This window comes from Neodiprion pinetum, chromosome 7 (genome assembly GCF_021155775.2).
Source record: "Neodiprion pinetum isolate iyNeoPine1 chromosome 7, iyNeoPine1.2, whole genome shotgun sequence".
Classification (NCBI taxonomy): domain Eukaryota; kingdom Metazoa; phylum Arthropoda; class Insecta; order Hymenoptera; family Diprionidae; genus Neodiprion; species Neodiprion pinetum.
Genome location: NC_060238.1, coordinates 25,668,505 through 25,681,523, shown reverse-complemented (window position 1 = coordinate 25,681,523; position 13,019 = coordinate 25,668,505). Strand labels below are relative to the sequence as shown.

At 50.2% G+C, this 13,019-nt stretch overlaps 3 protein-coding genes across 5 annotated transcripts; 1 reads left to right on the top strand and 2 right to left on the bottom strand.

Moving 5' to 3' along the window:
- Nucleotide 1: 1 nt before the first annotated feature.
- LOC124223454 (uncharacterized) lies at nucleotides 2-3,420 on the bottom strand. Its single transcript, XM_046635436.2, has 3 exons — nucleotides 1,195-3,420; nucleotides 709-1,090; nucleotides 2-156 (listed from the first exon to the last, which is right to left on the bottom strand). The coding sequence occupies exons 1-3, from the start codon at nucleotides 2,838-2,840 to the stop codon at nucleotides 31-33; spliced, it is 2,154 nt and encodes a 717-aa protein (XP_046491392.1). The 5' UTR covers nucleotides 2,841-3,420; the 3' UTR covers nucleotides 2-30.
- Nucleotides 3,421-3,507: 87 nt separating this feature from the next.
- On the top strand, nucleotides 3,508-6,424 carry LOC124223455 (uncharacterized). Of its 3 annotated transcripts, XM_046635439.2 has the most exons (5): nucleotides 3,508-3,848; nucleotides 4,902-5,204; nucleotides 5,384-5,815; nucleotides 5,899-6,122; nucleotides 6,206-6,424. In XM_046635439.2, exons 1-5 carry the CDS (start codon nucleotides 3,794-3,796, stop codon nucleotides 6,281-6,283), a joined length of 1,092 nt encoding a protein of 363 aa, XP_046491395.1. In that variant the 5' UTR covers nucleotides 3,508-3,793; the 3' UTR covers nucleotides 6,284-6,424. The 3 variants fall into 3 exon arrangements, with proteins under 3 accessions (XP_046491395.1, XP_046491394.1, XP_046491393.1); XM_046635438.2 differs by having other exon boundaries at nucleotides 3,508-5,204; nucleotides 5,402-5,815; XM_046635437.2 differs by having other exon boundaries at nucleotides 3,508-5,204.
- Nucleotides 6,425-6,515: 91 nt separating this feature from the next.
- Nucleotides 6,516-8,475, bottom strand: LOC124223456 (gustatory and odorant receptor 21a-like). The gene is made up of 5 exons (XM_046635441.2): nucleotides 8,269-8,475; nucleotides 7,818-8,195; nucleotides 7,576-7,747; nucleotides 6,833-6,963; nucleotides 6,516-6,725 (listed from the first exon to the last, which is right to left on the bottom strand). Exons 1-5 carry the CDS (start codon nucleotides 8,473-8,475, stop codon nucleotides 6,516-6,518), a joined length of 1,098 nt encoding a protein of 365 aa, XP_046491397.1.
- Between the last annotated feature and the right edge of the window lie 4,544 nt (nucleotides 8,476-13,019).

The following is a 13,019-nucleotide window of genomic DNA, read 5'->3' as shown; positions in this document are numbered from 1 at the left end:
AACAAAAAATCAACTTCCGAATACTTGTCTCTACCACTTCTTGTTCTTCCACAAGTCTATGAAACAATGAATCATGTGGTTCAGCTGTTCCGGACAGTCCGTCATTGGGTTGTGACCGGCCGATGGAAGGGCTTCCAAAAACGCTTTCACCATCGTCTGAAAGCAAAACGTTCGTTCGAATCATTCACCAGCATCAGGGAAACTATGAAGAAGATTATTGCGACATTGCATTCTCTTCGGGGTCTTAATTCACGAACGTTATACTTTTAAGAAATTCTGCAGCACAAAGAACATTGTCTCAAATCATCTTAATATGAAACTTGAAGTCATACTGTATTACAAGTTACAGTAGGTGTTAAATCTATTTTTTTTTTTTTTTTGAAAATGTCAGTATTGTGCCCGTACTGTGGAATGTTGTGCACACATTCTAATGGGCATTTGGTACTTGGCTTATGCTAAACACCAAGAAAAACTTCTGAAGCTACCAAACGAACACATAGAAAAAATTTTTATAATTTTTGACACCTCCGATGAAGAGTCCTTTTTTTGACAAATTTTGATTAACTATATTTTATAACGCACACACGTTCATACGTTAAAATATTTTTGTCGTTGTTATGCTTGGCTAATACCATACATTTCTACATGAACCATTTGTGTACATCAGGGGCCCAGTTTGGTACAAGGTTCTTTCGTATTTCAACTCACCCTTTCCATCTGACACTCCTGAACAAGTGACACCTCGTTGTCCCTGAGTCCATGAACGAGTAAAGTCGGTGTGCAGATCCGCCTGTAGAGCGTGTACTCCCCTTCGGGCCAGACCATGCCATCGAGGACGTATTTCATGTGGGAAGGTCGCTGCTCCGGGGGCTCGGAACCGCAGTAGGGGTGTTGGCGTCCCCTGGGAGAGTACATGACCTCTCGGCGAAGACCGCAGACCAGAAGAGGAGCCACCATCGCTCTTAAGCAGCAGTGAGCAGCCCCCTCAGCACTCGGTCTCGCCAGGGGCGTTGGACCACCGCCGGATATCAGGACCAGCTGATGAATATTGCTTTCGAACTTGCAGGCCAACGCGGCGGCGAGACTACACCTGAAAATTGAAACGATCCGGGAGTTGATAAGCTTTCGTCGAATCGTGGAATAACCCTTATTGTTAAATGGAAATGTGAGAAGAGAACCACTCAAACCACTCACCCGTAGTTGTGCGCGACTATGACGCACTTATGTCCAGGCCTGAAAGCGTAATGATGAAGAAGAACGACGAGGTCCTTCAGGAGCTTTTCGAAGTGGTAATCGCTGGCGCGATCAGGAGCGGAACTGAGTCCGTGGCCGAGCATGTCGGGGGCGATGCAGGGGTAGCCGAGACTGGAGAAGTACTCGAGCTGGAGTTCGAAGACGTCGGCGCTTGAGCCGAAGCCGTGGAGGAAGACGATCGTGGGTTTCCTGTTTTTGCGGAAGAGCACGATGTCGCGCGGGCTCTCCGGGATCACGGAGCACGAGTCGTCCAGCTCAGACCCGTTCGATTCCTTGTCCTCCTGCAGCCTCCCGAACGAATCCGAGCGTTCCCTGGCCTGGGCGACCAGCGAGGACCTGATCGAGTCGGCCCTTCTTCCAAGCTGAACTTCCTCGTTAATCGGTTTCTTGCTGAACTCCAAGCGCAACTTTGCGAAGCTGGGATCAGTTTGAACCTCGTCGAGAGGTTCGGAGGTATCGGTATCACTGCCACCCGTCTCGGGCGGTGATTCAACCTCCCCTTGGGGCTCCGTTACTTTCTCGGTCGGCTCGTCGTCGCCTGCGCTCTTTGCCTTCGGAGCTTGAAAGTCCTCCCAGCTTTTGCGAAGGTGCGTTCGACCGAGTTTCGCGTCTATGATCTCCATCAGCGATTCCTCCAGACTGGGCTCCTGGTCGGGCTGAAACTCGACCGTCTCGACGCTGTTTATTCCGGAGTCTATGCAGTCCAGCTGCTCCATGGTGCAGCGGGCCAAGCTCTTGCCCACTGGTCTGTTAAGGTAGAACTCAAGTCCGTCGGGATCGCTCGAGGAGCCCAAGAACGCGGGATTCTCGTAACCACTAGGCGTCATCTCCTCCTTTCGAACGCTCCCGTTTCGTTCCAATGACTTCTGCTCGTCGGCGTGAAAAGCGAAGTTTAAATTACCGAACGGCTCACCGTTATTGTCGGACTTACGTTCATCGGGGCCGACGGACACGCTTTCATCGTCGCCTCCCTCCCGTCGTCCAAGTTTCTCAACGTCCGCGGCGAACTTTACCGAGTCGGTGAGTATTTCTTGAAGAAGATCGTTTATGTACCTCTCCAGATCCTGGATGATCTTTGTCTTGACGATCTTCTCCTCAGCGACGGTCGCCCTTTTGGTCGGTTGACTGGTAACGGGGATCAGCACGTCAAGGTTGATCGCCACGCTCCTTTCGATCTCCCCGATGTCCTGCCCGGTCTTCTCAGCCTCGCAAAGGCTCGTCCGAATCCTGTTTATCTCCTTCGAAATGATCTCCTCCTCGGTCGAGCTTAGCCTGGCCGACTGCCGAAAGGAGCACCTGCAGTTCCCGGAAGGATGAGGCCGCTTCGACCACCTTGAGAAGAAGTTGTCATTGACGGATTCAGGCCGGCCGTTGTTACCCTCGTAGAACCACCGGCCCCTAAGCGCGGGCCTCAAGACCCGCAGAGTTCGGCGCTGTCCGACGATGAAGAAGTCGCAGTGCGGCAGTTCAACCTTGGCCGGATCAACGCGACCGTGATTCCTGAGGTAGGCCAGGCACCTTCGGTACCAGGAGGGTCCGTCGGACCCAGGAGAAGACGTCGGGGGCTCGCAGCCGGCTTCCTGCATGACGGAAAGACTGCTGCAGCGTGTCTCTAAGTGTGCCTACGACTTCCTGCCTACCGGTGCTGACCGAGGCATGCTCCCAAGGAGCGCGACGCGATCGCGAAACGACTTGGGCGGAGGCTCGGAGCGAATTCGTGATCGTTTAGGTCCCGGTCGGCACCACGCGGCGTGGAATAAGATTGTCAGCGGACTTGCGTGCAGCCAGCTGGGTACACACCGAGTATAGTAGGTATAATATAAGTTTGCCAGCGCGCAGTTGGAGGTGACGCAAACTGCTGGGCGGCGTCACGGCGTCGTCGTTCGAGCCGAGCCGAGTCGAGTCGACTTTCTTGTCAGTTGCAAGACACTCGGAGTGTGTTTCTCAAATCCTCACGTTCACGTCACTCGCTGGAGGAGGAGTACTTGCCGCGGTTGTCCCGCGGTGGCGATCCTCGGCCGACTGCGCCTGTCGCCCTCTTCGCCGCGTTTCGTCGGTACGGTAACGAGTGAAAATTGGGCACGATTGACACTGGCGTTTAGGTCACGGCGGCCATGGCGTAGTGGCCATAAGCTCGGGCACGGCACCGCAGACCATAGCTCGGGCTGCGTCTCAATACTGAACGCAGTGCGCCGAGGGCCCCGACGCCTGGGTCGGTCCCGTTACTCGCCGCCATTCGCTATACTCCGACCGTTCTAACAACACCACACCGAGAAATGCTTACTCCCGCCAGCCGGGGCCCCGGCTGCTATACCTTTCCGGCCATCCGCGCGGCAGGTTGCTCCAAAAATAATCATCCGCCTCCCGCACCCCGTCGCCGGGCCAGTGTAAACAGACCGTCAGCTATCTGGAATTCGCTGTTTCATCTCAGTTCACACCGAGAGCCAGATAGCCGTGGCGACCCCGCAGCCAGATGTTGCGCAACCTGCATGTGCCCTCGCTTTTCAGCTAATTACACTCTGTACCGAGACCGAATCGCATGTGTATACCTGTTATGCCCGTCGCGGCACGTCGTTACGCCTCATTGCCTGTAGGTACAACCGACGAGCTCTTGAAAGCCTAACCCGTTAACCGCCTAATAATCGGACAGGCACATCGATTCGAACTATGCGCCACGATGCACCGACACGCCGGGGGACGTGGACGAATTTCCTAATCGCTTCCGAGTCCTCGATATTCCACGACCGTAATCCATACTTCTCGGTACCTTACCCCTTTTCCGACAAGTAATCGCGCATCACAGTTATAAACGTTACCTACGCCTACGGCACGCGCGGCGACTCGCGTTGACTCTCATAACAATGGAGGGGAAATATATGGGCCACTGTTTCTGATACGATGAATATTAACTTGCCTCACCCTCCCCCTTACCGCCCCTCATGTCTGACCTCGATTCGAGAAAAATTAGGCAAAACAATAACGGGCCTTTGTGGCGGAAAATTTACTCCTCGGATTTCCCGAGTGAGGAGCCAACCATCGTAAAGTCACCTGAAGAACCTCCGTAGAACTCAAGGAGAATTCTAAATCGGACGGAAACGCGAAAGGACAGACTCGGATTCGTTTGAGAAACTTTCTGGCTTATTCCGTTATGACTCATGATCAGATTCGCGGAACGATCGCTTCCGCCCACATTTCATTTGCGAATTCAAGGAAGGTAGGGAAACGTATAATGGAACCGTTACCGTTGCTCGTTAAATTTGCGCGACAACCCCGAGGCCAGGTAACTAATTGTCAGAGAATTCTTCGGGGTTATCAGGCATCGCGAGGAAAGTACATACAGACACATTTGCGAGTCCGCGCGACGCGGAGGACTTTGTTATCAGATTGCCGCATGTATCAGAAAGCCCGAGAAACGTTATCCCGGGACGAAGTTCAAACAGACGTGTCCCGGATTAAACATCCTGCAGACTGTGAAAGAATAGTCGTTAAGTTACGAGCAATTATTCACGCGTGTCGAGCCTCGCCGCGTTGTACACGGTGTGGGAGGAGGGAGTGCATCGCCCTATCTTGTCAAGAGACGGTGAAAAAAATGTGTTGCGCAAACCGACTACTATCTGTTTGCCAACCGTTTCTTTTGTATATAAAAGGGCATCACGAGGCCCGGGATAAGAAACTCGCAGGTCGCTCAACCTCCCACATCCAAGCAATGCGCCTCGCGGGTACCGCAGCCTCGATTGCGATCCTCGCATTACTCGCGAGTGCTTCGGCTCAGCGATCGAACTCCACCCTCAACGAACTCGAAGATGACGCCGAGAAGATCAAGCCCCCTGGACACGACTACGGCTCGTCCACCCTGAAGACCGAGGGATCTCTCTGCCATCACAAAGATTACAGGTCGTACATCAAGTGCCTGCTGAGGCATAGGAGGTACGACTCACCGCAGGCCACTGGTAAATATAGATCCATAACATTATGTATTCCGTGTTGAAGCGTCGACGTCATCAACTTCGCGTCAGTCTGTGGGTCGAGGAAGCGGTTTGCACCGTCCATTTTACCATCCTCAATTCTCGGAAGATTCATATCACCGTCAACAATGACGAAGACCGAGCGATCTAATGCTGTGGAATAGTTGAAATTTTGTACCCAGGTAGAACGCCGTCAGTCCCCGCTGCTGGCAACGGATGCATGGAGGAGTGTGAACGCGAGCCGTGTCGTCGTCAAGACGTCACTTCCTGTTCCGAGGTCTGCTACGATCGCTGCCTGAGAAAGACGAAGGAGATCCACCATCGGATCACCGAATACGAGAGCGCCTGCGAGGAGGGAGACAAATGCGAGGGAGGAAAGTTCGAACATCGTCAAGGAGTGAATCCGTTCGCCAACCTAACGACCAGCATCGACATTCGGAATTACGTCAACAATACCAACCTGATAGTTAACAACCCCTTGCCTGACTCGGACGCCGGTCATCGTGGGAAAAAGCCAGACGACACAAACCGAAACAACACCAGCTGCGGGCCTGGACAACCTGGGTGCTCAGACACTGGGACTGACATCGTGTCGGGTAAGAACAGCCGGTGATCAGCTTCGTTTGCTGTCTGTCTGTCGATCCGTGGCCTGATCTGTCATTCGACCTTGGATTTTCAGGCGAACAACCTGGACTGAATACTCCACTCGAAGCAGCCCCAGGATTTCAACCGTGGTACCCTGCACCAGGTACTGCAAGCCTCGCTCTCGTTCCCCAGATTCAAATGGTGCCGCAGATCACGTTCGGTCTTGGGATCAGTACTGGTTTCGGTTTGGGTTCCGCCCCTGCTGGCTGCCCGTACACGAGCATCTGGATGTGTATTCCGAATCAGCAACTGCAGCAGGTATTCGAATCGCTGTTATCTGAATCTCATCCTCTTTGGCGTATTTTTGTTACCAATTTTTTGTGACTTCGTGGTTTTTACAGACTTCCGATTGCTCCGGCTGCAAGCAGCCCTATCCCTATCAACGTGGAAGATGTGATCCTGCCTGCCAACGAGGCTGAGGTCGGATTCTGAGCTTGTATTCCCGGAATCGACGGTGTCGTCAGAGATACTGGATTCAGTTTCAATGTTCCCTGATTACCTTAAGTCTAATTTCATCCCATGATGTAGGAATAAATAAATATGACGCGATAAGAACGTAATAGATAACACATAATATTATTAGAATATGGTCGTTTCAATATTTTAATCATACCATTATTACAATGCTGGAACGCGACGTGTGATTTCATCCTATTCAAGGCTGCCTCTGAATTGAAACAAGACAACCAAATAGCTGAACATAATCTTTAAACTGACGGTTGTGAGACCTCTGCCCAACCTTACGCAGCCAGCGAGTCTGGGCTCCGGTGAAAGAAGGTAAACGGTATCCATTAGTCGAAAGAACTCGGTTCGGGCAGCCCAGGAGAACCGTGACCTCATGCCGCTTATCTTTCCGGCGACCTGTTGAAGCATCGATCGGTAACTGCAGGCGTCAGATTTTTGCCTAAGACCGTCGATCATTCAGCGTCGGTAAGTAAGGAAGGTTGCCTTTAAAAATGGACTCTTACCTCTTCGCCTCCGGCCAGCGTGATCCTCCTCCCTGCCTCACAGTAGACCTGATTTATAATTGTGCAGTATAACAGCGGGAAGAAAAGTTGGTAGAGTAGAGAGGCGGTCACTACCTTGCTAGAGAGACCCACTGTAATAATAAAAAAAAAAAAATGGTACAATTTTTCTGTAGAAAGGACCCCGCAGAACCCTTATCAAAAGTTCTCGTGGAGATAAGTCCCAGCAATAAGTAGTTTCCAAGATACAGGCTTCGGATAGGGGGTGTATGAATTTTTTGATATCTATGTGTTACGCGATTTTTACGAATTACAAACCTTCAAGGGGAACATGAAATCAAATGTATCGCTCAGAAACTGCACAGCCGATTTGCCGAAACTTCACACGCGCGTGAATAACAGAACAAGTCGATTATTGCAAGAGTTGGAGGGTCTCGTTCTTCACCAGAAATCCGACGTTGCACCCCCTTCCGGTAAACCAGCGAGTTCATGGATGGAATCGATGCGTCGATGGAATCAGTCACAGCTTCCTGCCTATCTTCGAGAATCAACCGTGCAGTTTTTTCAGTGATTTGTTTGATTTCAAGTCCCATTGAAGCTTTACAATTCATGAAAATCAGGAAATCCATAGATATCAAAACATCTGGAAACGTACTTTTTTCCAATTACGGAGCCGATTTCCATAAGTATTCCGCGGGTTCTTTATCGTTGCCTCGAAAATTGATCTTCTAAGAAACTACGATTACCAATCGCCGAATAGGCTCCGATAATCATGTCGATGTAGAGGATGACGTAAGCAATCGTGGTCATCAGGTTCATCGATCTGTTCAGGCTCAACGCCAGTGAAGTGATCCTCAGGTAAAGAAGCCTGTACCGTATGATAACGGAGGCGTTGGTACCCTGAGTCGAGTGCAGCGTCTGCATGGGTTCAAAGAGGAGGATTCGTTTTTGAGATAGTTTGGTTCGACGCAAGATTTTCACGGTATACCTTGGATAGATTTTCGCAGTACTTTTGGTACGTTAGGCTGAAAAGCTCGGCCTGGATTTGCCACATCGTTGCGACACACTCGAACGTCAGTAAGGGTTTTGCGTTTGTGATCGCTTGGATGATCGAATGACGGCCAATGCTTATGGCTATCACGGTAACGGGGATCGGCAAGATCAACGTTACAATCGGTAGCAGACGGCTGGCCGTTTTCAGTTCAGGAAAAACCAGGGACTTTCCGGCCAGGGCGCGAAACTCGTCCTCAACGATCTTCCATTCGTTCAGGTATCTCGTTACGGATTTGCTGGAGAATAAGCCGATTATCGGCAGCACAAAGTTCGGCCACGTCAGCGCGAGAGTGAAGAAGCTGTCGAGCCCAAGCTGAAAGAATGTCAATAGCTGAATATCAAGAAAAGAGGGAAATACATGAGACGGGAAAATTGATCGTCAATACGTCGAATCCGGATTCCAAAAGCTCCTTTATCTTTGGCGTGATCGAGATAGCGGCGACCACGTCAGTCACCACGTGGAAGAGGATCGCGTAAATGGTCTCGACGGAGAACCAGGAGAAGGTGTAGCCATCGCGTTTAACGGAGATGAAGAACGTCCCGGATACCCGGAGGGCCAGGATCATAGGACGACAGACGGTTCTGAAGTCCATCCTTGTGTCACCGTCGCCGAATGGCTGAAGGATTCGAATTCTCGTTCCGAACTGCCCGATGAACAGCGACGGTTACAATCTATTATTCCGTCTGGCAGTTTCACACAGTTTGATAAATTTCGGTAATGGTCCGAATTAGGTGACAGCGGCGATACAATTTGCAGGTACGGATGGTCTAATCGTGCCGTTAGGAGAACGAATATGCGAATTTAATCATCGCCGCGTTTCGTGAGTCCCTGTATTCAGTCGTTGTGTCATTAGACACTCGAACTGGTTTCGAAACGCTAAAAGACATGGGAAAAAATCGAGTGATGATTACCCTGCGACGAGAAATTGATACACCGAGTTGTAGCGTGCAGGAGATCGAAAGTCGTCTTTAAAGCTGAAGCCTGCAGCTCGTTCCCGAAGATACGCACCGACTGCCGGGGGAAAGAGTGAATTACACTAAAATGACTTCTTGAATCCAGCACACCTACGTTACACGAGAGCGCATCTACCGGTCATTCCGGGTTGAGCGACGGCCAGATGTGACGCAAGCAAGTTCATCGATCTCTCTGGCCGGGCAGTTATGCCCGGCACGGATCACGATCTTCGATCCGAGCCGATTTTAGGGACCGACAGACGAGCCAAAGGCGTCGTCTCGTCTGGTAGAAACATCGTCGTCGCGTGCCTTCGAACAACGAGCCAGATTTTCACCGCGGATCTTTTTCCCGTTTCTTTCTTCCCCTCCTCTTATCGCCGCTGTATCGAAACTGAGTACGAGGAGCAGCCACGCGATCCGGTGAATTAAGCCTCTTGGTTTCTCTCCTGCTGCTATCAAGTTCCTCGAACACAGTTCATATTTTGTACTCCGATCATGCCGCATAAGTGCACCACCATACGCACCTTCTCGTGGTTTGGGTCCGTTGCACGTCACTGCACACCCGAGACCTTCAATATTCCGGCTTACAATTATCTCGTTTCCCGTCAAACGGCCGTAAGGGAAATGCCGAATCACGCTTGAGAGCGTGTAAGTAAAGTCACGAGTAAAGTCGACAAGTGAATTTCGGTCGGTTTCAATAGCTGTAAAATTCAGAAAAATTGTTTCACCCGCTTTCGACCAGATGATCACTAATCGACGGCGAATGCGATTCGCGAGGATGAAAAGCGTGACGACGACGAACAATTTGACGTGTGAAAATCAACAATTACGGCAATCAGGACGCGGTTCCGTGGCGTGAGCGGACCTAATTAAACTGGTATCGGAGCTTGGCCAGATGCGAAATCGGGCCGAGAATTAGGGTTTTCGCTTTCATGGGGGGTCCGGGGGTAAACAGGTGTCCCGGATAATCGCGGTCTGCGTGCCCCAATTCCTCTGGGTGCAGCAGCCGCAGGAGCAGCGGCAGCGAGAAAGCGAAAGCGGTCGGTCGGTTCGAGTCGCCGATAATTCTCGTCCTCCTCTTCCTCCTTCTCCTCTTCTCGGCGTGGGAACCCCGTCGACGTATTCGAAGGCTTGTTCAGCCCGCTCCTACATGCGGACCCTCTGCCCACGACAGACTCGTTGTGTATAACTAATTTCGCCCCGCGTTGTGTGTAAATCCTCGCCCACGCGGCGAACGAGCGATATCGTAACACGCCGTAATGTCCCGGCTATTAAACTTGAATTCAAATCCCCGTTTGCTTCGTCGGGTCCTGTTTCCGGTAAGGCTCATATTATATTTACAAACTTTACGAAAGTATAAACTGCCCTCGAGTGTGTTTACCTTCGATGTTAATTCCGAATGTCACGCTAATCGGCGTCCAGGTATAGCGTATGTATGTTATTTACAGTTTATAAATTCTTGCACAATCTGTAATCACCGCCTCACTTTATCAGAGGTTCTACATCGGTTCGATTTTGTCACCCTTGTCGTTATTCTCGCACGCGAATTCACGTCGGGAAAGTGAAAAACTAAACGTCGAGACGAGGAATTAGGCAAACGAAAGTTCAAACTCTCCGTTCTCTCAGTTCCCATTTCCCCCGGGTGTTAATCATTCTGAAAATAAATTGTTGCATAAAATGAAATCGATTCGAAGAAGCTTTACGATATGAAGATTCTCGCTGACGTAAATTAGTGGAAGTGATTAATTGTAATTGGTCGTAAAACCGAATTATCGGCATCAACGTCGTTGAATCCGTCTCGATTAATTTCTTTACTTTTTTTTCCAATTAGCACGTAAAATTTCTCTCTCTCTCTCTCTCTCTAAAATCGGGGCAGCGCGTAGCTGTGACACAAATCTTGAGATTCTGCAAAGGCAAGCAAAACAAGAAACCCGATTTCTTCTAAGGAGAGGGAAAGTGCCCAACGTGACACCGAATGGTCCGAGTCAACATAACGTCGCTACCGAAACCCGATCAGTTTCACAATATAAATTTTTTGCAACCAGTATCCTCGTTGATTTCCATTAGAACCCGTGTAGCGATAAATCGTTCTTCAACGATTAGCATAAACGCTGGAGCCCACGGAAACAAGGATTACCAAAAAGTGATCGCCGCCGTTGTATCGACGGTAGACGGAGAGACAGGCAATTGAGTCAAGTGGCGTGCTCGGCCGCATAACAGAACAGCGATAAACTATCGCCCACGTTCGAATCAGGAGGTGCCCGGGAGTCGGCATGAGAAATTCCAAAAAAGGCACGGCACTACACTCTCGATCGGCGTCCTTGGGCCCCCCGAAGAAGCCAGGGAGCGTCGCCTCCTTGCCCCCCGGAGACACTGCAGCTCGGGTTGCAACCGTTTCCGTATTAGGCACACATCGCCGGGTCAAAACGAGCCGCAGCTGATCCCAGGGTGCAGCCCCAATTCCCGGCCGGATATCAAACCCGGCAAAGTCGACCTCCCGCCGGATCGGATCAACCCTTACGGCATGTGGCACGCGCCCGATAACCCCTGGTGTCGGAAAAAAAATTACGAGGGCTTGTCCGTCCGGCGGAAGGAAGTCGCTGCCAACGTTTCTCGTCCAAACCGCGCGCCGGGTTTCCTCGCTCGTAAAACGTGACGCGGGGTTTCGTCTCCTCGAAGATTGCCCCCGAGGGGCGGAGGGGGGAGGCACGGAAATCACGGGGGGTTACGTGTGCAACAATCTTTGAATTCGATTATTTTCTTCCAGCTGCTCACGGTGACGAATCGATGATCGCAAACGAAGAAGGCGGCTAACTAACAAGCTCGAGTGAATAACCGAGGAAGGAAGGAAGGAAGGAAGGAACTTTGCCGGTTTGCCGATCGTCCAACGATCCAGGAAGATACGGGGGATCGTTTGTTGGGAGTCTTTAAGCTGACGAGGCGCATTGAGTCGCCGTTCATACGGTCTGCAGCGTTGACTGACCCCCCCCCCCCCCCCTCCCCCCTTTCTCCGGTCCCTTCGTTCACCTCTGCAATCAGACGTTGAAAATCTGAGGAAAAAGACAGACCGCGGCAAAGAGATCCTCTCATAGATGCATCGGCGACGAGGAGAGAGGCGTGAAGTTGAAAGACGCACACGTGTAAGATTCTACATAATAGATTGTTAGCCTGGAGACGAGGAGTCGAGGCTCCGTTGACCGTAAACCGCACGCATTGACCGTAAACCGCACGCATTGACCGTTGCACGGAGGAGAGGAAAAAGTGTAATGACAATGCGATGGTAAATATGGGTAATTCTGACTCGAACCTGGACTCCCAAGAGCCACCCATATGGCGTCGACGTCTTCGGGGGGCGACGAAACGCTCCGCCGGCGGTAATTCTGGCGGATATTTGAATTCGCGAATAGAGGCGGCAGCAGATACCGGAATTTCGAACTAAGGGAACCCCGGGCGCAAAAAACGTTCCAAGTTTTTCGTTTTCTCTTTTGCTAGTTCTTGCATTCTGTTACTACAGACCAAACATTTTGGCCCAAGAAAAATTAAAAAAACAACTGAAAATGCGGCAAAAATTCAATTTGCTTTTATAAAGTACTGACAAAACATGCGCAATTTTTCTTAATTATAAATTGTTTGTTACATTTTTTCGGGTCGGGTACACGCGTTTTACGCCAAACAACGTTCGTCATTAGTTTTTGGTAATTTATTATCGTTGTTATTGTTGCCAACAAATGTCGTACATTTTTCGATGTTTTTCAAATCCAAGCCGCCATTTTTTTTAACTCTTATGTTTTTTCAAAAAAATTTTGTTTCAGTCCGTAGAGGAACGACATTCCACGAAGACAATGTCACTTGGAAAGTGCCAAAAATTTAGGTCTGGTCTTCCTTATCCGCCCATATCTTCCATATTATAAACATTAATATTCTTGAAATTGTACCACAGAATTTAATAGCCAAAACTCCAATAAAAACGTTGTAAAAAGGAAAACGACTTACGTTGTTTCAGTTCTTCACAAATGCCATTTCAATATCATCCCATTATCGGCCCATTTCCCCTTAACCAGAAACAAAAACAGAGCCCGAGCAGAACTGCAGACGACGAGGAGCGAGTGGTGATAGGTCAAGTTTTTACGGTCAAGATTAAGGATTGATCGAATCGTAACGCCTCGCGGAATCGATTGCGAAG

Coding starts and splice junctions, on each gene's coding strand:
- LOC124223454 (XM_046635436.2), bottom strand. CDS start 2,840: ATGCAGGAAGCCGGCTGCGAGCCCCCGACGTCTTCTCCTGGGTCCGAC. Junction 1,091..1,194: donor ATAGTCGCGCACAACTACGG/GTGAGTGGTTTG, acceptor TTCAATTTTCAG/GTGTAGTCTCGCCGCCGCGT. Junction 157..708: donor AGGAGTGTCAGATGGAAAGG/GTGAGTTGAAAT, acceptor TTTTGCTTTCAG/ACGATGGTGAAAGCGTTTTT.
- LOC124223455 (XM_046635437.2), top strand. CDS start 4,403: ATGACTCATGATCAGATTCGCGGAACGATCGCTTCCGCCCACATTTCA. Junction 5,816..5,898: donor TGGGACTGACATCGTGTCGG/GTAAGAACAGCC, acceptor TTGGATTTTCAG/GCGAACAACCTGGACTGAAT. Junction 6,123..6,205: donor CGAATCAGCAACTGCAGCAG/GTATTCGAATCG, acceptor TGGTTTTTACAG/ACTTCCGATTGCTCCGGCTG.
- LOC124223456 (XM_046635441.2), bottom strand. CDS start 8,475: ATGGACTTCAGAACCGTCTGTCGTCCTATGATCCTGGCCCTCCGGGTA. Junction 8,196..8,268: donor TTTTGGAATCCGGATTCGAC/GTATTGACGATC, acceptor ACATTCTTTCAG/CTTGGGCTCGACAGCTTCTT. Junction 6,726..6,832: donor CGCTGGCCGGAGGCGAAGAG/GTAAGAGTCCAT, acceptor ATGCTTCAACAG/GTCGCCGGAAAGATAAGCGG.